The 24,353-nt window shown below is 33.7% G+C and overlaps 7 protein-coding genes and 1 non-coding gene across 10 annotated transcripts; 3 read left to right on the top strand and 5 right to left on the bottom strand.

The window, feature by feature from the left end:
* Positions 1-1,300: 1,300 nt before the first annotated feature.
* LOC108905604 (casein kinase II subunit alpha) lies at positions 1,301-4,288 on the top strand. Of its 3 annotated transcripts, XM_018708558.2 has the most exons (4): positions 1,301-1,499; positions 1,723-1,813; positions 1,892-2,649; positions 3,840-4,166. In XM_018708558.2, the coding sequence occupies exons 2-4, from the start codon at positions 1,791-1,793 to the stop codon at positions 4,142-4,144; spliced, it is 1,086 nt and encodes a 361-aa protein (XP_018564074.1). In that variant the 5' UTR covers positions 1,301-1,499; positions 1,723-1,790; the 3' UTR covers positions 4,145-4,166. The 3 variants fall into 3 exon arrangements, with proteins under 3 accessions (XP_018564074.1, XP_018564073.1, XP_018564072.1); XM_018708557.2 differs by lacking the exon at positions 1,723-1,813; XM_018708556.1 differs by lacking the exon at positions 1,301-1,499 and having other exon boundaries at positions 1,574-1,813; positions 3,840-4,288.
* LOC108905606 (ribonuclease H1) lies at positions 4,217-6,080 on the bottom strand. Its single transcript, XM_018708560.1, has 6 exons — positions 5,907-6,080; positions 5,663-5,848; positions 5,291-5,518; positions 5,048-5,139; positions 4,498-4,673; positions 4,217-4,420 (listed from the first exon to the last, which is right to left on the bottom strand). Exons 1-6 carry the CDS (start codon positions 6,038-6,040, stop codon positions 4,331-4,333), a joined length of 906 nt encoding a protein of 301 aa, XP_018564076.1. The 5' UTR covers positions 6,041-6,080; the 3' UTR covers positions 4,217-4,330.
* A 389-nt stretch (positions 6,081-6,469) lies between these two features.
* On the bottom strand, positions 6,470-6,542 carry Trnar-ccu. The gene has a single exon. It is a non-coding gene; the product is annotated as a tRNA-Arg (tRNA).
* Positions 6,543-7,147: 605 nt separating this feature from the next.
* LOC108905523 lies at positions 7,148-9,796 on the bottom strand. The gene is made up of 7 exons (XM_018708408.1): positions 9,691-9,796; positions 9,473-9,631; positions 9,217-9,347; positions 8,127-8,382; positions 7,907-8,044; positions 7,489-7,713; positions 7,148-7,272 (listed from the first exon to the last, which is right to left on the bottom strand). The coding sequence occupies exons 1-7, from the start codon at positions 9,794-9,796 to the stop codon at positions 7,148-7,150; spliced, it is 1,140 nt and encodes a 379-aa protein (XP_018563924.1).
* Positions 9,797-10,630: 834 nt separating this feature from the next.
* On the top strand, positions 10,631-13,393 carry LOC108905522. The gene is made up of 4 exons (XM_023454334.1): positions 10,631-10,654; positions 12,247-12,502; positions 12,694-13,083; positions 13,260-13,393. The coding sequence occupies exons 1-4, from the start codon at positions 10,631-10,633 to the stop codon at positions 13,391-13,393; spliced, it is 804 nt and encodes a 267-aa protein (XP_023310102.1).
* A 1,888-nt stretch (positions 13,394-15,281) lies between these two features.
* On the top strand, positions 15,282-17,030 carry LOC108905521. Its single transcript, XM_023454333.1, has 4 exons — positions 15,282-15,326; positions 15,576-15,831; positions 16,031-16,420; positions 16,897-17,030. The coding sequence occupies exons 1-4, from the start codon at positions 15,282-15,284 to the stop codon at positions 17,028-17,030; spliced, it is 825 nt and encodes a 274-aa protein (XP_023310101.1).
* Positions 17,031-17,891: 861 nt separating this feature from the next.
* LOC108905573 lies at positions 17,892-19,611 on the bottom strand. The gene is made up of 3 exons (XM_018708516.1): positions 19,477-19,611; positions 18,446-18,660; positions 17,892-18,270 (listed from the first exon to the last, which is right to left on the bottom strand). Exons 1-3 carry the CDS (start codon positions 19,547-19,549, stop codon positions 17,989-17,991), a joined length of 570 nt encoding a protein of 189 aa, XP_018564032.1. The 5' UTR covers positions 19,550-19,611; the 3' UTR covers positions 17,892-17,988.
* Positions 19,612-21,816: 2,205 nt separating this feature from the next.
* Positions 21,817-24,236, bottom strand: LOC108905545 (prostaglandin E synthase 2). Its single transcript, XM_018708483.1, has 4 exons — positions 23,705-24,236; positions 23,441-23,650; positions 23,182-23,381; positions 21,817-23,121 (listed from the first exon to the last, which is right to left on the bottom strand). Exons 1-4 carry the CDS (start codon positions 24,002-24,004, stop codon positions 22,653-22,655), a joined length of 1,179 nt encoding a protein of 392 aa, XP_018563999.1. The 5' UTR covers positions 24,005-24,236; the 3' UTR covers positions 21,817-22,652.
* Positions 24,237-24,353: the final 117 nt, after the last annotated feature.

Raw genomic sequence — 24,353 nt, 5'->3', positions numbered from 1 at the left:
GATAAAATTTTATTACGCCTCAGGCTTTTCACTGCCTAGAATATTATTTTTAATCGAACTATTAAAAAGTCATTAAAATCAGTTAGCACAAAGACTACAAATATTAAATGAAGTTGATAATAACTAAGGAAGCAAAGAAAAATAAATTTAAACTGTCAAAAATTTTAAAACGTAACGTCGCTGCCACAAAACATATAATACACTGATGAATCTGCTTTTTTCAACTAATTTCATAAAAAATAACTAGACATCCGCAAGGATTTTTTTCCATGAATTTTTTAATGTTATTTCCAATAAATAAGAAAAAATTAACGCTATGCCACAAATAAAAAACTTCAGACAATATACCTACAACTTGTAACACCTACACATAATTTCTGATAAAAATGAAACTTAGATGCAACCCGCAACGCGTAGGTTAATTTTACAAAATTAAAAAATTGTTGCTGGTCCCATTTTAAAAATGTTTAAACATTTTCACTAAGTTAATTCAGTACCAACAATTGGTATTTGAAAAATAATTGTTATATTTTTACCTTTTTTACTTCCCTTAATTTTTTTGCACCGCGAATGTGATTGGTCAATTCAAGCATCTTTCGTTTTGTTTTAAAAGTGACACAAACCTACGAAGAGTAACGTTTATTAAATTTTGTTTTTACTTTTATGTCAAAATGGTTATGTAGTTTCCACATATATTAAGGAAATGTCCAACTTTTATTAAATAATACAACGTATTGATTATATTTTGAAATACCAGTTGGTTCTTGTCAAGAAAGTTACAGGCGGATTGTTAGTGTCGAAATTGGAATATCGTATTTTCTTTGGAAATAAACTCAAAACTGAATTAGCTATTTTCGGTTTTGATTTTGTCTGTCACAATAAGTAGGAATATTAACAAGTTTGAAGTTATTAACTGCTAATGGAGAACTATGAAGACTTTTCGTAAGTAACTTTTTAAGTAGGTATTTAATATTCGAATTTTTTTACTGAGGAAATTTAACAGGAATTAGATCATTACTGGATATAGTCTTGATATAAAAGGTGACAAATATTAGTATCTAAGTATCATAAATTATTGGATATAGGTATATTTATCTGACGACTAATCAACAGAAAAATACGAGGAATTATATGGAACACAAAATAAATTTGTGTTTTATAAATACTTTCCAGAAGTTATATACTTACATTTGAAATAATTTAAGATGCTTATACTTACGTTACAAAAAGAAGATAATGCAAACAGATAACAAATATCTCATCAGTGTATTTTATACCCACGTACCTTATCAGATTCTTCTAATCTTCATTTACTTATGAATAAGTACTGGACCTATAATTTGTGTAAAATGATTAACAAGTAATCATTGTGTTGATGCTGGATTAAAGCTAGTTATGCGTTTCGTTCAGTTGTGTGTACCTTGTGAATAACCTAATATGTATTTACTAAATTTAGAAAAATCTAAACTTCCTTCAAACATACCTGTAACATACTTAAGGTAAAAATAACCTTATCTCTCGCTTATCTTTTTACTTTTTGTTTATTTTCTTAATATCAAAAACGTAACGTGATTGTGAATTAAACAATAATTTTTAAACGTATATATTATAGCAGCCAGTAAATAATTTTTTTGGTGCATTCGAAAATACTTATATTTTGTATGAATGATTAAATAATGTGGTTTAGCAACGGATTCCTTTCCTTTATTGTTACCGTTTTAGTTAAAATAAAGCTGAAGTCACCCGATAAAAGAGAAGTATCTCAGCAAATACAATTCAAAAAGCAAAAAATGGGAAGTGATATTACTCTTAGGTAATATGCATGAGGTTGATCCTCTTGCATTTTTATTTATTTCTTAATATCGTTCATTGAAAATCATTTTATTTCTAGGGATTCCAAAAATATTCAAGTCAAATCAGTATCCAGAGTATACGCCGATGTCCTATCGAATAAACCGAACTCGTACTATGAATACGATAATTACTCCCCCCAGTTGGAAGACATAAACAGCTACAGCCTTATTCGCAAACTAGGTCACGGAAAATATAGCATAGTCTTCGAGGCTCTACACGACGAAAGAAACGAACGAGTGGTTATAAAAATGCTGAAACCGGTTCGAAAGAGGAAAGTGAAACGTGAGATAAAAATCTTGGAGTGTTTGAAAGGCGGCCCCAACATCGTCAAATTGTTGGCCGTTGTCGGTATCCCACACACCGACCTCCATGCTTTAATCTTTGAACAGATGGTCCACCACGAGGATTTCAAGAACATTTATTTGAAACTCAGTGAGAGCGACACTAAATTCTACTTATACGAGGTGCTGAGAGCCTTGGAGTACTGTCACAGTAGAGGAATCATGCATAGAGACGTGAAACCGCACAATATCATCGTCGACCAAGAGAATCGAAAGATCAGGTTGATTGACTGGGGCCTTGCCGATTTTTATCATCCGGGGCAAGAGTACAATGTTCGGGTGGCGTCGAGGTACTTCAAAGGCCCCGAGTTGTTGGTGGATTACGGGTTTTATGATTACTCCCTAGATATGTGGTCTTTGGGTTGCGTTTTTGCCTCCATGCTTTTCAGGAAGGAACCTTTTTTCCATGGAAACGACAACTACGATCAACTCGTGAGGATTGTGAAGGTGTTAGGTGAGTTACGCTTTTAGTAAATAGTGTGTTTGTGCTGTACTTCCTGTAAATCGATCAAATTTTTCGTATCTTCGTAAAATTGAAAGCATTGCTTAGCCAGGCTGCGTTTCATGGATCGAAACAACTCATCCGATGGAATCGGATCTGGTGAATATGGCGGGTGGGGCAAAACATCCCGTCTCAGCGTTTCTAAGTATTTTTTGACTTCAGAGCAACATGTGGTGTACTTTATCATGCCTTTGCTCGAACTGCAGCCAGTTTTCCTTCAATGCACGGCTCAAACGTTTCAATTGTGTTCGGTAGCGTTCACCAGTGACGGTTTCATTTGGTTGAGGCAGCTGGTCGCACCAAATACAAAGTATGAGCTTCGAACTATGAATATTCAGCCTTACCGTCGACGTTGATGCATGATCAGGCAAGTCCACGATTTTCTACGCTTAGGATTATCATAGCATATCAATTTTTCATCGCCAGTGACGATACCATGTAAAAACCCTTTCTTCTTTGCGTTGAAGCAATTGTTCACTCGTGAAAACTCGCTGTTCGAAATCTCTCGGCTTCAATTCATATGGGACCCAATTTCTTTGCCTTTGAATCATAGTGAGTGTCTTTAAACATTTGGAAACTCTTGTGCGATCAACATTCAACAAGTTCATAATGCGTTTGAAATGAATCTTGGTCAAGTAATGCTTTTTCGGTTGACAGTGCGTTCTTTGTCAAATGTATCGAAATCACCACTTCTAAAACGTTGAAACACACGTTTATATCGATGGAATATGTTCACTGTAAGTTTTTTAACAGCACCCCATGACTTTCAGCAGCACTTTTCTTTGAATTGAACAGGAAAAGTAAAACTTTCCGCAAACGGTGTTTGTTGACGTATAATACGACATCTTCGGAGCCTAATGATGAGATTTGACATAAATATAGTTACAAAAGGGTCCGATGCGATATAGCGTAAGTTACGCCGTCTATTGTGAATCCCTCAAAATTAATTCGCAGTCCTTGTATGTCCCCAAAAATGTCTTCAATTATAACCATTTGAATTAACAATGTAAAAAGCGGAAGTGTTAAAGAAGATAGTCAAAACGTAATTGAATTGTTGAGTACCTGGGTAAAAAAAAACGGTTGCTAGTCATTAAAAACAACTTTTAAAAAATATTTTCACAATACGGTGGTTTTTCTTTCAGGTACGGCAGAGTTGAACACCTACTTGAAAAAGTACAACATAACGATCGATGTTAAATTTTCATCCATGTTGGGCGTGCACACTCGAAAATCGTGGCAGAGATTTGTCAACACCGAACACGAGTACCTAATTACCGACCACGCGATCAATCTCCTAGAGTCTCTGCTCAAGATCGATCACATGGAGAGAATTTCGGCCAGGGAAGCTCTGAACCACAAGTATTTTTCGCCAGTGCGTCGGAAACTCCACCCGAAGTCACCTTCCCTTTTAAACAGCGTGCTTTCATCTCCGGAGGAGTGTCCTTAATTATGTATTCCTTTTATATTTACCACATTAAATTTAATGTAATTTTTAGGAACAACGGTTATAACACGCAAGACTATTTTTTAATTTATTAAAATATGTTTAAATTATTTTAGAGTAACAGAATGTTTGTCGATTTAACTCAGTTTGTGATAGATTTTAAATAAAAAAAAACAACGTTTACTTCTTTTAACTCTTCTTGTACCGTAACGCCCCCTGTCGGGCTAATTTATCAGCCTCCTCATTGCCCTTAATGCCGTTGTGGCCGGCGACGTGAACCTGGAAGAATAAAAAATTTCGGAAAATTGATATATCGCTGTAAATAAATTTATAAGGTTTTATAGCAGTAAACGTACCCACTTGATGTCTGTAAAAGTCTTCATGATAGTGTCTAATATTTGTAAGTCCTCTTTATTTTTCACACTACCTCCACTTGCAGTTTTCCAGTTGTTCTTCTTCCAGTTTTTTATCCACTTCGTCATGCAATTTATGGTAAATTCCGAATCGGTGAGTATTTTAGCTTTATCTTCCCCTACAATGTTGTCGTTTTTCAAAATTTTGTAATATCAACCTTACGCGGTAAATTGATAGACACCGAGTTTATCTCAAAATAAAAGTTTAGAAACTTATAGTAGATAATTTGTATTTAATAATTAAAACCATTGATATTGGAAAATGATGCTTAAAATTAATAATTGAAATTGCTAAAACTTATTGAGATCTTCTGGAATCATCCCCAACTTACATACTACATAAAAAGAGATGAATAGTCGTCAAAAACATTAAATTTATTAAATATACGCCTCCCTATATTTTTATCGATTTTCTGACCTCATCAACGAAGAACCATTTCCAAAATTAATTGCTCAAATATTAGTTACTAAACAAAATTTAAAATTTTCTTACCATGGCTCTTAATAACTTTAAGTGCCTGTACACAGGCCTGTATCTCAGCGGTGTTATTAGTTGGTCTTCCTTCAACTGGCTTCGAAACATTCCTAAAATTTATGAAAACATTTAAAAATTTCTCGCCTTAACGAGCATCAATCACAAATAATTGAAAAATAATACAAATTCTTCACGAAACATTTAAAATTTAATTTTTGTCTAAAAAGACAAATTGAGATCAAGATCAAGAATAAAACTTACAAAGGATGTTCATCGCCAAAATATACACCAATTCCTGCCTTTGCATTAGCCTTTCCATTATTCTCACAAGCACCATCGGTATACACTACTACATAATCATTTTCCTTATTAAACTCGAATTTTGACTTTTTCTTGTTTGAAGGTCCACTTTCGTCTATCGCTGGTCTTTTGTAGGATGAAAGACTATCAACTGAACTTGTACCAGGCTCATCATCAAGTAAAATAACACTGAAAGCATGCCCGTTTATATTCTTTTAATCGTAAATGCAATTTTTGTGGAACGTTTATAATCAAACGTAAATGTTGTAAATGTCTTACACTGACTTCAATTTTAGCTATATTGCAATGCAGAAATTAAAAAAAAATACCTACCTGTCTGATAATAGTTGAGTAGTAGTCAACGTGCTGGAAAAAATACTCGCATTTCCGTTTTGTGTTCCAACATTCTGTCGTAAAATCGAAATTTCCTGACGAATAGATTTAACTTCATGTTTTAGAAGCTTTGCCCTTCTTTCAGCTTCATTTAATCTCCTTATTAACACATCAAGCTGACCAGCTCTAAGAACATACAATCATGTTTATTTTGTATATATTTAATTTTTTAAACTGATTTTACATTGCAGTCTCCGTCATTCTTAATGGGATCGCTACAAATGCTGACAAAACCGACTCAATACTAGTAAACGTAAATTTGTATAGTAGCTTTAAAGAACAGTGTAAGCCAATAAATTTGAATGGAAACGGAAACATTCAAATCAAATACTGTAGTAAACAAAGACATCAAACATAACCTTACATTTCAAATGTTTGTTTATCTTCTTCTTCTTTTTTGGCCCACATGTTTGTTGTATGCATAGACCTTAGGCAAGTTCGGTATTAACATCTAAATGTTCTGGACGTATTTCATCCTTTTCTAACAGCAACAGATGAAAAAGAAAAGGGAAGTATCTAAAGCATCTACATACTAATACTGAACTTGCCTCTCTGTTCTCTACTCACACGTCTCCTGTTCCTGTTTGTACGTTTTTGTTTTGATATTTGAAATCAAGGGTAGGAATACATTGACGTTTAGAAAACGTACGTTGAACAGACGTTATATTGTATTAGCAAAATATAGCTTAATTTTTTCGAAATAATGTATTGTTTTATACATTAATTAATTAAATTAAAAAAAAGTTGTACCCCTGGTGGGACTCGAACCCACAGTCCCCGGCTTAGGAGGCCGATGCCTTATCCATTAGGCCACAGGGGCGATATGTATTCAATTTATTTAAAGTGCTTAAATACTAACTATGTAAAACCACAATTCAAAAATATGTCTGTACTTTTTTTATAAACGAATTATACAATTACTAACACCTCAAGATTTTCGAAAATTAGAGAGTGAATACAAAAAAGAAAAATCTTTTCGAGATTGGGGTAGGTATATCCATTTATTCTAAAATTAAATTTCAATTTGTACAGAGGCAAATATTTTGGCGGCAAAATTTATAATGCAATGCAATGGAATTAAAACCGTTTACGATTAAAAAATAAGAACAAATTACATCTTGATAACTGTTGAATACAATTTTAATTTTGTTTCCAATATTTGTTATTAAATAATAAAATTATTAAAATGAAAGTCAAAGAGATTAAAAATCACTTCCTTCCTCAAATATTTCACGTTTTCTTATTTTCTCAACATCCTGTACATAAAAATTTACGTCGAAATTATTCTGATATATTTTTGTTTGGCTTACAGCCAAAGATCTTTACAATTTTTTATTTTTACTAATTTTGTATTTTATTATACTACTTTAATAGGCAGGTGACTATAAAGAAAACAGATACTTATATACTTCTATTTTAATTTATTTATCCTAATAAAGCAGCACCAGAACATGGTATCTGCGTATAAGTTAAAGAAAATCCTCTGTTTCCTGTATCGTTTATTTCATTCGTATTTGTTACCACCGTTAACACAAATGGTTTGGAATAACCTGAAAAAGTATATTATTGACAATGTAAAACTATAAACATAGACTGTGACAAAGTAGGTAATTGCAGTTTGAAATATTTGGATCTGTTTTTTTTGTATAGTTTGAAACAATATGAGATTTTACCATCAATCTGATTTTAAACAATTTTGTAAGTTCATCTGTTGAAAAAAATCGTTTAAAGTCTGAAAGACATCCGAATTGGAAATGAAAACTCACTTATGAGGGTTGGAAAACCATTTCCACAGAATCTGTCCGTGTTTACCAGCGTGTCATTAATATATATGGGTGCAGGAATTACAACAAAATCTGTTGTACAATTCGATCCTAAAATCGCAGCTGCGTCGGTACCTATAGTACCAGTTCCCACGTTGGTATAAGTGTTATTGGTAACTGTGAAGGAATAAGCACCACCAGACTGCGACCACTGGATACCACAATATCCTACAATTTGGACAAAATGTAATGAAAGATGGAGGGATCACTAAAATAAATTTTTTAGTTTACTTTTGAAGGTAGACATATATTGAACAATTTATTTAAACATTGACAACATGTGACACGCTGGCAGCAAATTCCCGATATTTTTAATTACTCGTTTTATCCAGTCTATATGACGCAAAAAAAAACAACTCACCCGCCAGCATCGCCACACACACTCCGTAGTTTTCATTCACTAATTGCCTGGTGCCCAATTGACTTCCAGCTGATCCATAGTTAAAGCTGTTTACTGTTGCTGATAATTCGGTGTAATATTGGGTACAACCAGAAGGAGCTAAAATTGGATATGGAATAAGAATAATCTGAATTAGTTAAATCCAGAATATCATCCAAAGAAGCAAGGTTGTCTTTCCTACCTCTGTTGGGACAATTGCAGGCAATCTGTGCGATTTTGATGTTCCAAGCTCTCGAGGCAATACTCGATGTACTTGTACTGATAGTAAGGATGATATTATTGGCATCATTGAAGTCCACATAAATATGTTGACCGCTGTTTTCCCCACACAAAACGGGCACATTGGAAGCACCGCCAGTGATAATCAAGGCGTCTGTAACGCAGCTACCGTTGTCGTTCGGCTGGGCCAAATTGAATGAGAGAAAATCTATTCTGACCTAAAAAAAGAATAATTTTGGTGCGAAGGGTGTCTGTCCTAGGTATAATGTGACAAACTAATTAACGAGGCAGAGCACACTCATTTCGAAGCATCCCAATTTATAACTTTAATCTTAACCGTTTATGATATACAGGGTGTTTTGTCAACTTTCATACTGTAATCTTCTGTAACTTTCGAACAGTCCAATGTGCTTGGCTAACATTTTGTGGGAATTATTAATCTATTGGATTAATCAAAAACGTAGCACATTATTAAAACTTTCGATAATATCACCCTGTATATAATTTGACTAATTAAACACAGATAAAAAATTATTCGTAAATATAGACGACTTTAACATAATATTACTTTTTGCGTAAGTTTCTTACGACTAGTACCTTTAAATACAAGAAAAAATATTTTGTAGTAGATATATTTAAATTTAAACGATTTCAATCACACGATTCAGTAGAATGGTGTGATGAACATAACCATCAACACTTGACACAGAAGGAAATATATTTAAGTCGTCTGGATATATTAATTTATGGCAACTGAGAAAGGTAGTAATGTCGTTAATAAATATAGTAAAGGACCCAGATTAGAACCCTGGGGTGCTCCAGGCAATGGCTAGATTTAAATCCATTGTAAGTGACGCAATTCAACGAAAAATGTGACTTGTAAAAAGCTCCGAGATGATCAATTAGAAATATACTGAGTGATACAAACGAAATTAGAAGCGGAAGGTAATATGCCTCTACTTGTTTGTTTCTGATGGGTCAACATTTTTAAGTATCGGGCAACCACTAGCCACTTTCCAGACGCTAAGTGAACAATTAAAAACAATACTTACTTGACAAATATCAGAGTTACACCTACTGATAGTGAAGGTACAGATGGAGGTGTTTGTGTAAGCAGTTGGGAATCCTGGGCTAACAAAATATGTATTATTTAGCGAAGAGGTCTCCCCACACGTCCTTTGAACTAAAACAAGTTAGTATTTGACTTTTCAACGTAATCCATAGAGGAAAATATCGGTAACTGACGGTAATGAATTATTTAGAATTGGTGAAATGACATTTCCGATTCAAACCACCAAAACGACTTACTGATGCAGCATATGCCTATACCACTTGCACATCGGACGGTACCTACACCGTCAGCCAGGGCGCATTGTCTTCTGGTGTAGCAGGTACCTTCTAATGTGCTGTTCCCTCCACAGAGTCCATTCTCGAACCTCACCAATCCAACTCCAAAAAATGGGAAGACTAGAATAAGATTACATTTGTTTTGACCGCATTTAAAATATAAAATTATACCTACTCACATTTTCCGTTCCTTAAGGGATGGACATTCTCCAAATCTGCTTCTGTGTTTATTAGTAATAGAATAAAAACTCCTACAATACCGAAGGCGAGTGTCCTGACGTACATGACGAATTCGACCTTTCAATTCTTGGACTATGAAGACTGCGACTAGAAGTTTGAGGATTAATTAACACATATTTTGTTATTTAAATATAAAACGGTTTAAGTGGATCAGTTAGCGGTTTATAATAATGCGGATGTAAGCCATTAGCTGATACACTTTTTCGGCATATGCACTAGTCATCTAAAGAAAATTTTGGTAATGTGGATTAAATTAGGTTTTATTTGAATATAACTGAACATAAATATATGTTTTTTACACATATCCTGTACAAGCTAGACTGCTGTGCAGATACAAAGATTACTACACTTAATCCTTTTATTCTTTGTGTTGACATTTTAAATGATCCCATTGTGCATTTGATTAAAGTTTGCATAACAATTACCGACATATTTTTACCTCTTCGTTCTGAACAGGCTGACCTGAAAATCCATTATTTCTATTAACTGACACTTCTTTCTAATTGCCAACGACGATATAAGCAAACATAACCCAAATTGACCGTAACGTGAGTAGAACTTTAAGAAATGATATAGTTAGACCTCTTCACCCTATCATGAAGGTTGAGTTACTCGGGTTAATTGGGCTGTTTGTCCTACATTTTTATTTGCATGGCGCTTTAGCTCTACCAGAGACACAGGTTGAGCGTCAGGGAAAATGTAAGTTTTTTTTAATAAAATATATTCCGTTGTGTTAAACTTTCGTGTTAGTTTGGCCTATTGGACTGGTGCGGTTTGCAAACGACGTCTGCACTTCCTTGGAAGGATTTGACGGCACATGCTACAGAGCATCCCAATGTTCATCTTTCAACGGTATTGCTTCCGGGTCTTGTGCTCTGAATGGAATTGGAACTTGCTGTATATGTAAGTATTTAGGTACCCACATTTTTATACACAGGGTGTCTCAATATAAGGAATATTAAGAAATCCCCATATATTAGTGTATACTTAGCTTCGTTAAATTTTCCTCTTTTCAAAAATATATAATATGTTACTGTTTGATTCAGGACGTTTCGACATATTTCAGTTTAAAGCTATTTTTGAAAAAACAGGAGGGAAATTTATGACGAATCGCAGTGGCTATGGACGAGGCACGCGGAACAAACAAATGACTATGACAGAAGTTTATTTACCATCGTTAATTTGTTTCCTATAAAAAACTATTTTAACAAAGAAATAATTTCAAGAATAAACTCACAATAAGTTGTCGGATTATAGTGACTAACCCAGTACATGGAGCTACCGCAGTTTTCTACTACACCAAAGTTGATAAACTTTGAAACACCTTTTAAGATTTTATGAAATTTAGTACACCAGTACTTCTATACAGGGTGATTCAGAACTTATCAAAAAAAAAAAAAATCTGGATGTACAGGGGACCCTTACAAATACAATTTTGTAAAGAAAAAATCAAAAAGGGCAGTTCGAAAATGATTTAAAAATACACTTCTGCACGGCACTGGAAACTGGTCCACTGTAAAACCTGACCTCGCACAATGCGACCGGCATGGCGGTGTGATAAAAACGGACAAAAACTTTCGCAAGGAAAGAAATATGTAAATAGAATTTTATCGCACCTATTTTATATCGGCAAATTCAACTGCTTTTGCCTTTATTAATTAATAAAATTAATTTGTGTTTTTAAATAATAAAATCATTTGACATACCCGATGTTACAACGATTGTTCAATATTTTTTATCTACTAATGTGTAAACACATTTGGGTCCGTTGTACCCAGTTTCTACGAACTAACACAAATGTTGTCTTGGTTCACCATAACACACATGCTTCACCATAAATTAAAACAAAATCCATCAACTCCGAGTACACGCAAACCATTTTTGACACTAACTACCCATTTTTTGACACTAACTACTAGAAACCTATTGCAAACACCACAGATAACAGGTAAATATCGCAACGACGATTGCAAAATCCGAATTCAGTATTCGGAGTCGCTGAGGCCACGTGGCGAATGACGCTAGAGATTACAGTTGTCCAGCTATGTAGTGGTTGAATGTACCACAACTTCAATATTTTTTTTCTCGGAAACTATAAGGATTTTACAAAAATTTTTTTTACGATATTGATTCCATTTCTCATGCTGCATCTATTCCCAAATTTTTTTGGATAAGTTGTGAATCACCCTGTATAGATGTTGAGGAAACAATTTTCTTGTGTCAACTTTCGTAGGAAATTATGGTAGTTTCTTGTACACGGAATATCTGGAAATCCGGTATATTCCAGTTCACATTAATTTTACACGATTATTAGTTCAAAGGACCTGTGGAGGATCGTCAGCTTACAATAACACGTACTTTATCAATTCTGGCTTTCCTGCGACAGTTGCTGGAGGAACGCAGTGTACTTTTACTATAATACCATGTCCTAACGCTTGTCAGGTAATGTTTTATAATTCGGTTAGTTATTTTGAATTATTTTTAAATTATCCTAGATTAGATTGGATTTTTTAAATTTCATCTTGGCCCAACCTGATGGAAATGGATATTGCGTCTTTGATTCTTTCACTGTAACAGGATCTGCTTCAAATGTTCCAGTGCTTTGCGGAGAAAATACTGGACAGCACATGTACCTCATGGTGAACAATGGTACTAACATTCAACTGACAATTGCCACGTCTGCCGCTGTTGTCTTGGGCAGGAGTTGGAACATAAAAGTTACTCAAATTGCTTGTGATTGTCCCACACTAGGTAAAAGTCCTTTGATCTCGAAGCTATCATCTTTTACGTTTTAAACATACCTTGTTTCAACTCTTTGAAAGATCAGTTCCATTTATAAGCATTATTCCCTTAATACATTCATACAACATGAAAGAAATCTGAGTAGAATGATTCCGTTGAGACCACACTTTCACTAAATTCTTCCATTTTTTTGCCTTCAGCGCCAATCGGTTGCCTTCAGTACTACACAGAACTATCAGGCACCGTGATGAGCTTCAACTACGGTACCACCATCAATGGTGCCTTAGTTACATGGGCGAATGGAACCACTAGACCTGGAACCAGGCAAATTGCAAACCAGAACTATGGTATCTGCATCAACATGTCGCCTGGTTACTGTTCCATCCAATGGAGCCAAGGCTCAGATGACACCTCCTTCACAGTCAGTGGCAACACGGCATTGGTGGCTGTCACTCCTGGATTACCTGGGGGTGGAATAATAGGGGAGAATTGTACGACTGATTTCGTTGTGATTCCTAATCCGTCGTACGCCAATGGTACTGCTGTGGCGGGGGACAGGTTTTGCGGGAATCAGTTTCCGACAGTTGTTAGTAAGTATTAAGAGAAAAATCGAATTATTCGTAAAACATTGAAATGTAAGCATTATTTGGATTGTTCTAAGATCAAAGCTGTAATACCTAATGAAGGATGAGTTCTAATTAGAAACCTTAACAATTATTAGAAGTAGGCCGATATATGTTCATAAATCTAATTTTATCCTTTTTAGCTTCCTCAAAGCCGTTCGTGCTGACAGTGGTGACGGATGATGACGAGCTCACAGACGTCGCTAACAGAGGATTCCTGCTGAATTATCAACAGTTACCTTGCACAAACTCTATAGCGAATCAAGTCTTTGTCTGATGCTTATAATACAAAAAACAGAAACAATCAAGTTTTATCATAATTAGAATAATTAATTTATGTTCAATAGTTGCAAATTTGAAAGCGGTGATTATTCATCTATATTTAGTTTTTTGTTTTAGTTACCTGATTATTTTTTCATGTTTTACAATTAGACAATATTTCAACAAATTATTTTTTTTAGACTTGGATCTTATTCATTTGTTTTAACATAATAGGATGAAGCATCGTTTTTTAGGGAATGATTTCTAGATTACAAAGAGAATTTTCACGTAATTTACGAAATAAAAATTTTAAACAGGAGCAGCTAACCCCGAGATCTCGTAGAAGGTTGCACATATTTGTGCAAAATATTTTTCTTCATAATCAACTGATAGAAACATAAAAATAACCGCTGTTTTTCTTTGTAGGTATACCTATTTATATTTTAATTTGACAACAGCATTATATTTGTCAAACAAAACGGTAAGTTTATGAAAAACTCTTATTTGTATCTACCAGTTGATTATGAAAGAAAAGTATATTGCAACCCTTAATTTAATTCTAAATTTCGCAAATTTCTCCCGAAATTTTTTCTTCATGGAAGTTCTCTTTGTCATTGACTACAGTTATAAGGGTCCGTCTTAAAAGGTAAAAAATGAAGCACATAATATTTAGCGTTGTAATTAGATATGTTACAAAAAAACTGTTGTATCTACTCACATTTTCCATTCCTTAACTATCCACATCTGCTTCTGCTTTATTGGTAATAGAGTTAAGACTCTTACAACACCGAAGGCGAGTGTTCTAACGCACATGATGAACTCTGCCTTATAATTCTTGTAGGTACTATGAAAACTGCGACTTGAAGTTTGGGGATTAATTAACACATCTTTTGTTATTTAAATATAAAATGATATAAGTGGATCAGCTAGCGGTTTTAAAAACAATACAGACTTAAGACATTAGGTGATACAGTTTTTCGGCAAAGGAAACAGAAATTTGAGTCGTGTAAAGAATATTTTGATTCATCACTGATTCACTTTTGCAAGCAATTTCAATAATTACTACGCCATTTCAGTTCATTCTTTAATATTGCTTTTATTTACTGCTTTTCTACAAGTAATTATACCATTTACTACTAGTATGCTTGAAAGAGTTTATGATCATGTTACGCTATTGAAATTTTGATTTTATATAGCTACTGGTGTTAAGAAAAAAAAATTGTCAGAGAGAAGCAGCTGGATTTTCCTGAATGAATTATGATATGAACATCATCGTATTTAAACTTTAATCGAACATTAATTCCTTCCTTTAAAGTTCATCTTGATCTAAATTGAGATTGTTTTTACAAAATCTAAGTACTGAAAATTTATTTTTTATACAACTCCTGTGTAAACTAGACTGTCGGACAGTTATAAAGATTACCACACATAATCTTGCTCATTCCTTATGTTGACACTTAAATGATCCCATTCCATATTTGATTAAAGTTTGCACAACCATTTTTACCTCTTCGTTCTGAACACGCTGACCTGGAAATCTATTATTTTTAACAATTGACACTTTTTTCAAATTGCTACCGGCGATATAATCATATTGAACGTCAAGCGAGTAGAACTATACACGAAATAGTTGGACCTCTTCACTCTAACATGAAGGTTGAGCTACTAGGGTTAATTGGACTTTTTGTTCTCTATTTTTATTTGCTTGGGGCCTTAGCTCTTCACGAAACACAATTTGAGCGCCAAGGAAAATGTAAGTTATGTTTTAATAAAATATATTCCATTGTGTTAAACTTTTGAGTTAGTTTGGCCTATTGGACTGGTACGATTTGCAAACGACGTCTGCACTTCCTTGGAAGGATTTGACGGCACATGTTACAGATCATCTCAATGTTCAGATTTCAATGGTATTGCTTCCGGGTCTTGTGGAATTGGGACTTGCTGTTTATGTAAGTACTTGGATACATATTTTTTATATATAGTCCGGTCCACGACGTTAATTTTACACAAATATTAGTTCAAAGGACCTGTGGGGGAACATCGACTTACAACAATACGTACTTCATCAATTCAGGCTTTCCATCCACAGTATCCGGAGTAACACAGTGCACTTTTACTATAATACCCTGTCCTAGTGCCTGCCAGGTAAGGTTTTATAATTTCGTTAGTTATTTTGAATTATTTTTAAATTATCCTAGGTTAGATTGGACTTCCTAAATTTCATCTTGGCTCAACCCGATGGGAATGGATATTGCGTCTTTGATTCTTTGACTGTAACAGGATCTGCTTCGAACGTTCCAGTGCTTTGTGGAGAAAATACTGGACAGCACATGTACCTCATGGTGAACAACGGAACCAATATTCAACTGACAATTACCACGTCCGCCGCTGTTGTCCTGGGCAGGAGTTGGAACATAAAAGTTACTCAAATTGCTTGTGATTGTCCCACGCTAGGTAAAAGTCGTTTGATCTCAAAGCCATCATCTTTTAAGTTTCAACCATATTTTGTTTCAACTTCTTAAAAGATCAATTCCCTTTATAAGTATAGGAGCATTATTCTCTTAATATAATCATACAACATGAAAGAAATCTGAGTAGAATGATTCCGTTGAGACCACACTTTCACTAATTTCTTTCACTTTTTTGCCTTCAGCACCCATCGGTTGCCTTCAGTACTACACAGAACTATCAGGCACCGTGATGAGCTTCAACTACGGTACCACCATCAACGGTGCCTTAGTTACGCTGGCGGATGGAACCACTAGACCTGGAACCAGGCAAATTGCGAACCTGAACTATGGTATCTGCATCAACATGTCGCCTGGTTACTGTTCCATCCAATGGAGTCAAGGGTCAGATGACTCCTCCTTCACGGTCAGTGGCAACACGGCACTGGTGGCTGTAACCCCTGGATTGCCTGGGGATGGTCTAGTAGGGGAGAATTGTACGACTGATTTCGTTGTGATTCCTAACCCCTCGTACGCCAATGGTACTGCTGTGGCGGGGGATAGGTTTTGCGGCAATCAGTTTCCGACAGTTGTTAGTAAGTATTAAAAGAAAAATCGAAACATTCGTAAGCCACTGGAAGTAAGTTCTAGTGTCAGTGATTTATGGAACAAAAAATGGTTATATTTCGTGTATTTCATACTTGGAAGACTTATTCTTTTACGTATACTGCGATTCTAAAACAGATTTATAAAGGAAAAACAATCTTTAAGGAGGAAGATTATCCACTTAAGAAATGTTTGGAAGTTTGAATGTGGAGGAGTTTCACAATATTTCATTGCATTTCTTGAGGTTATGGTAATGTTATTAGAAATATTGTATGTATTGGTAGATGTGTTTTCTAAACTAACTCCTTATGGACTGTCATACTCTATGATTTCTGTGGATGTAGATCTTAATGAGAAATAAGCACCACAACAGTAAATGTTATTAGAAATTGGCTACTTATTTGTAGGTGTATTTTTAAACTCTTTTTGAAATGTCATGTCATAAATCATATTTTATCCATTTTAGCTTCCTCAAAGCCGTTTGTCCTGACAGTAGTGACGGATGATGACGAGCTCACAGACGTAGCTAACAGAGGATTCCTGCTGAATTATCAACAACAAGCTTGTGTAAATTCTATAGCGAATCTAGTCTTTGTCTGATACCTACTTAAAATAGTAAATAAAGAAATAATTAAGTTCACTGTTTTATTGTAATAATAATATCATAAAAAAAGATTCGATTTTATTCGAAAAAAGATAAATTTTTGAGCAATCAGTTTTTTTAAATGTAAAATCAGCCTTCGACATAATAAATAATAAAACAAAATGAATTTAAATCAAAATATTATGTTTAGGTATGTAATAAATTTAATTTTAAATATATCTTTAATGTAGACAAAGTTAAGAAAAATCATCATAGAAATTTTATATTTTACCAGGGATAATAAACATTCTAAAATAATAGAATTGCCACTCCTAATATTTTTTTAGCTTCTAATAAGTTGTATTTAATATTATAACAAAAAACACCTATTTTAGCACCACATCTTCAGAGTTATTTTAGAATATGGATTTTTTTCAAAATAATTATCTTAACCACCCAAATTAAAAGTTTGGCCAGTTTATTATTAAAAATATTATACAGGGTGTCCCGTAATTCCTCGTAAATATTGAAAGAGGATATTCTATGGCCTATTTTAGGGGGGTTCTTTTCTATATTTTTTTCGTTTTGAGTTTGTGGGGTGAACCAAAAATTCGGTTTTCATTTTTTTCTTTTAAAAACGGCTTAACCTAAAATTTTTAAATTTGGTACGTATATTCTACTGATGGAACTACGTCTTAGCAATAAAATTTTATTTGCACCCTTCACTTCGAAGTGGTTGAAACAAACAACCCTTCCTGATGTTTTGGTTAGAACTTTTTTCTAGATGGCTATGGACCAAAATTAAAATTACGGTTTTGTGGCCCTATGAATTTAGAAACTGTACTGTACTGATGTACACCTAAAATTAAACGCAGATGTGCATATAAAAATGATTTATTAAAGGAAAACTTACATAGCTATGGAAACTAACACGTTTGTACTAAATAATAACATTTAAAATAGCATAAACTTAATTTAATAAGATATACATTTACTGCCTATAACAAGTATTTCGTAATACCCTTGCAAGTAAGCTTTACCGCCGTAGTGGTAGTGCAAGTAGTTATCCTGAACGACGCTTCCCAGGATTACAATCCTTCTGCTGTTATCCACGAACCTACCGATATATACCACTTGGTCGTCGGCATTGAAACCACCAAGAACCGGATTTATGACAGCTGTGACTAATTCATTTTGGAGGGTAGAGTAGGTTATAGGGTACCACGCTAGCTTTTCCAAGTTCTTAGCGCAGAGCACCTACAAAAAAAAAGTGTTTTCGTAATAGTAGATTATTTCTATAATGTCCTGCCAAGAGGCTGGTCATAAAGGAAGATTGGCCTTAAACAATTTGCTTAATTGTAACTGACTTGAGAATGAAGAGAAACTGGATTAGGAAAATGTTAAAAGTGAAATTTGGTAAATTTCAATTCACCTTTAAAGAACGACTATCTGCTACTATAAAAGTTGACGATCTGGTTGAGTTAGAAACAGATACGTTCACTTGGTGCTGGTTAGCAAAGGCTTGGCCGATGTACAGTCCACGATTTGGTACGTAGCCCTCTACTATGTATGATACGCCCCTGTAGTCGCGCGCAGTGACAGCGTCCGAAGGCGGTGAACCGGAGGTCCATGGTCTCCAGTAATACTCTAAAAAATAAACCGTTACTATTCCGCTATGTTTCATTAAAGTAACAATATTCTTTTTGTTATTCGAATTCAATACACAGCCACACACAAAAAAAAAGTGTGTGTACTTTTTATGCGACATCCTATGTTTTCCGTAGTATTAGCCTCCTGATCACGAATCCGGTGTCAGAATTGAGCTATCACATCACAGGAATTTCCTAATCTCAAAAAACAGGTCAAAAATAGCAAAAATTCAAGAAAATGTGTTAAGATAAATACACTTTTTTTTTTCTATATTCAAATGTTCATTTATATGAGACCCCGGCGAACGTGAATTCGCGGTCAAAATTGATAGTTCATTTTCTAATCTCAAAAAAAACGATTCAATTAAGGTCAGACATCACGAATTTTCCTAACAGTTTCGCGCCAAATTTGGTATACGGAGGTTTTCGGGGTCACTGATCACGGTTCCGAGGTCAATTTTGAAAAATTCAAGATGGCGGATCCAAGATGGCCGACCAAATTTTCAAAAATAACACATTCGCGCCAAATTCGGTATACGGGGTCTATGATTAAGAAGACGAGGTCAGAATTACGAAATTAATTTTATAATATTTTTGTTTACTTCATAACTTGTGGTATCAAAACTGAAGCTGCATTTACAAAGGAATATAAAATTAAGCAATTAAGTCATAACAAAAAGTAATTTCAAATATAAAATATTTCATTTTAACACGTAAAATATGAATAGTTTAGATATTTTATTTATCTGAACATTACTTAAAAAGAAGGTAGGTGTATCAGTAAGTTTTATATAATAATATATTACATACTTACCTCCTTCATCGCAATGTATTGAAGCTGCAAATACACTCAGTAAAAATAATTTAGTAACAATTGCTGGGAACATGTTTTATCTCTAATTTGAATTGACTCTGTTTCTCAGACTAAAATATCGACTGTGCTCGTTTTGTTTCTATAACCATTTTTATATATGTACCTATACACTTTATCAAAAAGGGGAAGTTTCTAGTTCAGGTGATTCGGAAATTTATTTTTCAAATCTTATTGCGGATTATAAAAGAATTGGGTAACTAACTGTATGCAAAACAATCAATTTTAATCCCTTACTGTGAATTGGCGTAAACAGATTAGCATCTTGCTTTACTTGATCAAATATTTGCAAAAAGATAGGTATATTGGTATGTGTTTTTGGTCTAAGTAGTATACAGGGCGATTAACAAGTGATGTCGTGGAAAACACATTTAGAGTTTCAAAATTACGACAATGTGATTAATTTTAAACCAACTACTATATTTTTAATAAAAGATATCCTCTATATGCGTTAGTTTTCTTAAAATTAGCAAAATTTTATAACAAGAATTTATATCTTTACAAATCAATGTTAGTCTATGTGTCACTTATAGACTCGAATACCACTCGATCGATTTGAATTCAAATTTATGGGTTAAGTTCGATACAATGCAATAGGTGGCGCTGCGAAACGTGACAGGGTTCAGCTAGTGAAAAATACGGGTTTGCGTCTATTCAAGTTCATATTTGAAATTAGTTTTAGTGAGTACCAGCTCTCGGGTACCGCGCCCCTAATAATTTTCATAGTAAAAAGTTAATTTAAAATTTAGTTTAGAATGTTTTATCTAGATCAATGGTGCGAGAAATACCAAACTTTAAAGAGTAAAGTAATTGAAAAGGTTATTGGGGACAAAAGCAGAAGAATGATATTGTTCATTATAAAAAATAATATTGAGCACGTTTGTCCTATATTTCAATAGTACTTAAATTATATTTATTTTTTTTTTCAATACTTTGTACCTAAATTTTTCCGCACTCCCTGGTATGTAAATCAAGATACGCCATTGGTGAGTACCCAATTTTGCCTTTGTTATACGAACTCGACACAGCCTGTGCTATTTCTACCATTTTTTCCTCTACAGTTCAGTTTTTACTATCACCGGTTAAATGTTTTTTTTCCTCAAAGTTTAAACTGATTCTAGTTACAGGATAGGATTACCTTTTATGAAAGATAACGTATTTCACCGAAATTGTACCAATTACTTATCTTAGCATTAGGAAATGTTCCCAATTCAGGAAATTTTTGTAAACAGATTTATAAAATAGGTTAACGTTTATCTTCTTCCTCGCCATGCAATATTTCTGGTTAGATAAATCTTAGAAAATCATTTTGGCCCAAGATGGCAAAAGGTTTATATTTTATATTCCTTTTTCTCTTCAGGATAGTAGAAATACTCAATTGAATAAAAACATAATTCTGAGAAATAATTATCATAGCAAAATAAGAATTTCAATGTTTCAGATTTAATATTAGAAAGATTTCTATTTAGAATTTTAGACTGGAAAGGTTAAAAGTATTTTCGATCTCAATTGAAGAACCAAGAGGTTGGCAGAATTGTACCAGGTTTGGTCGCTGACGTAGCAACTTAGCATTGAAATATTTGAAAAACATGGTCCCATATTTATTTAGCCATACCCATATCGGCACAGCATGTGATATCGGTCTGGTCGTACTAAACGTGGAGGTGGTAGAAATGTATACGCCCACTTGAAGAATGCGGGCGCGGGAAACGGCGTACACAGACAGCCGAACTGGGCGACTAAGCAATAAATCTCAGCTGTTGAGAAATTGCCTAGCAGTGCAGTGCAGGAATGCGGAATTTGGTGTGATTCAGGTGATTTTATTTATATTATAACCGCGAAAAGGAGAAATAAGGATATTTTGTTTTCTTACGTGGCATTTTGGAGACCTTTTGAAACGGAACAGACAAAATTTACCATCAATATAATAAAATTGTTTGAGGAGATAATTAATTAACATATGTTGGCTAAATGAACATATAATGGAAATTTTTTACACATTATATACAAATTATTGTATGTTTTTCCTTTAGCAGAAAACGTTTTTAGGGACTCATATGAAACTCATTAAATTTTATTGCTAGGCGTTTTTATACATGTTCAACTGACTTCGGAAAGACTATACTTACATGAAATAATTGCAAAATCTTGTTTCGTAAAACTTCGATTAAATACTTACCTAATACAAAAAACATTAATGTTGAGACAAAATAAAATCTGTTGCAGGGGATTCTTTTCTTCAAAAGGAAGTGTAGAAGGTAAAAAAATATACGAATACAGGAGGAAATTCAACAATGTTTATATTTACATTATAAAATATATATACACGATACAACTGAAAGAATGGATGAAGTATCAGTCAGAAACTAATATGTACTTAATTTTACATGATTGGCTTTAACACAGAAATGATTTAATGTAGTTTTAGAATTTTTTCTGACCATTGAAGTTATACTAAAATAAAAAGATGGTCTAAAAATAGAAAAAATGGTACCAACTAGAAAAATCCTGATAAACTTGCATGTACTGAAAATTTAGTTTTTACGAAATCAATTATAAAAAAGCGTAATATTCTTTTGGACGTGGAGACACACAACGGTGTAAATAACGGTTTATCATGATGCGAAATCTTGTAAATTTGAGTATGTAAATCTCATTTAGGATATAAACACAAACCTTCCATAACAAAACATTAATGTTGTGGTTATAACAATATTTACTCGATTTAACTAATATGTTGTCAAACAACCGTAAATTATACAACTTGTTTGTTAAAATAAAGCCTTTGAATTTCTAGAAAAGTTATCTGGGTCAATAAATTACAAGGCCCATTCATATATTATATACAGGATATTTGGAATTATAATAATTAATTTTAACCTAGAGAACCTAGGGAAGATACGATAAAGAATAAACATGTTAAAAATTTTCAAGTTTTCAAGCGAAATTACTTAAAAAAAAAGGAAAATCAATGAATATTTTTGGGACCCATGTTTCGCAGTTAATAATAACTGTCAAACTTGGCATATTACTACCTCTGCTATTACTAAAACATTTGCTATTAATCAAATAACTAAACTATCAATATCACACTTTCATGGTAAGTACAAAACTAAAATTTAAACAAACCGGGCACCTTGATGTTGCGTCACTGCTTCCTTCATAGAAAAATACCATTTCCCTATCTTAGTACGATCGAGGCAGTCTTTGAAAGCGTCGCACCCTTCAATACTGCTCAGGACGCCGTAAACAGCCAAGTCTGCTAAATTAGGCCCATCTCCTCCCAAGAATTTAGTGCCTTTCGTGTTTATAGCTCTAACCCATGTGTTACATTCGTCGTATAAGGATTCCCTTACGTCGTCTTTGAGATTGTGTCTCTTCTTGAGCCGTTTACCAATTAGCCACATGGCTGTTGCACCAACGTAGATTATCAGCGTTCTTTCCCAAGTCGGAAAGTTTTTTTCCCATTCACCTACATCGGAAAACCAGTTGAAGGCCTGAAGTGCCTCTTCTTTCGTCCGATATACGTTTGGAGAAAGCACGTGGACTAAGACGTTGTCAGTCCATTTTCTCCATTTTCTTTCCTCACTAGAAAATATGTAACAATAAAAATAAATCCTGGATAACGAAAAGACTTTAAATTCTTACGTATATTCCTTTTCTTTATGCTGATCTATTGGATTACTCAACATCAGGAAGTACTTATTCATTATATCATTTTTTTTCTTTCCGTCTTCATCCAAGTAATCTATTATAGGAAAACATTTAACTATCTCTGGTATATCTTTTTTTACGTCTTTTAAATATGACGCCAGTGCAGATATAATCATTGTACTGTCGTTTAGGGGCTATAAAAATATGTAAATACTAAGCTAGAAAATATTCTTGCACTTAATTTGTTACATACCTGATAACCGTCAGCAGTTTTAGCAACCAAAATAGGAACCTTTTTGTATGTCGACCATTTTATAGATTGTCTTAATACTGGATCAACTTCAACGATGTCATAAGATATACCATAATAATCAAGAAATGCCCTAACTTTACAACAAAATGGACATGTTTGGTATTGAAATAACGTTAATTTTAGACCACTATCATCCCCGGCGTATTTAATCTATAAAACAAACAATTTAATGCTTACATATGTTGTTCAAAAAATTTCACTTACTTCCCGGCTAAGCTTTATGTTAGGCATTTCCTTAACAGCAGGTACGAAAGTTTGTTCATTGATTATATGTGCCCTTGGTTTGTTCATTTGATGAATTGAATAGCCAGTGCCCATAATCGCACCCATGGTAACCCCAACAAGTCCAACTTTAAAGATACCTTTCGTAATTCTTCCAACATTAGATTTTGTAGCAAAGTTTCGAACTGCTATTTGCACGGAAGAATTAGAAACAAATGTATTTTGCAATAAAAACAACATTTGCCGGCGTGGAATATTTGGATTTTTCGATAAAAAGGACATATTCTTGAGCTCCTTAGCCTGACAGAAGTATAACCTAACCTCAAAGTCCTCAAATATGGAACACACTTTTACGCGGTAGTATCATAATTTATAAATATAATATAATTAACAATAACTAAGTGAGTTCAATTGATTAATGATGATTAATTAATTAACATAAAAATTAATAAATACTGTTCAATGTCGATTTCAAAACCAGAACTGTGAACATAGCTCCAAGTTCAAAACGCAAAATATTTTTTTTGGTATGTCGTATGTCGAGCAATTGAAAAAAAAAATCATTTAATTTATCATATACTTTCATAATATTGTTGTTAAATAATAAAAAAGTAACAAAAGTTTCGCTTTA

This window comes from Anoplophora glabripennis, unplaced genomic scaffold, assembly GCF_000390285.2.
Source record: "Anoplophora glabripennis isolate ALB-LARVAE unplaced genomic scaffold, Agla_2.0 scaffold53, whole genome shotgun sequence".
Classification (NCBI taxonomy): Eukaryota; Metazoa; Arthropoda; class Insecta; order Coleoptera; family Cerambycidae; genus Anoplophora; species Anoplophora glabripennis.
Note: the sequence above shows the minus strand (reverse complement) of the source record. Positions and strands in the feature narration are given on the sequence as shown.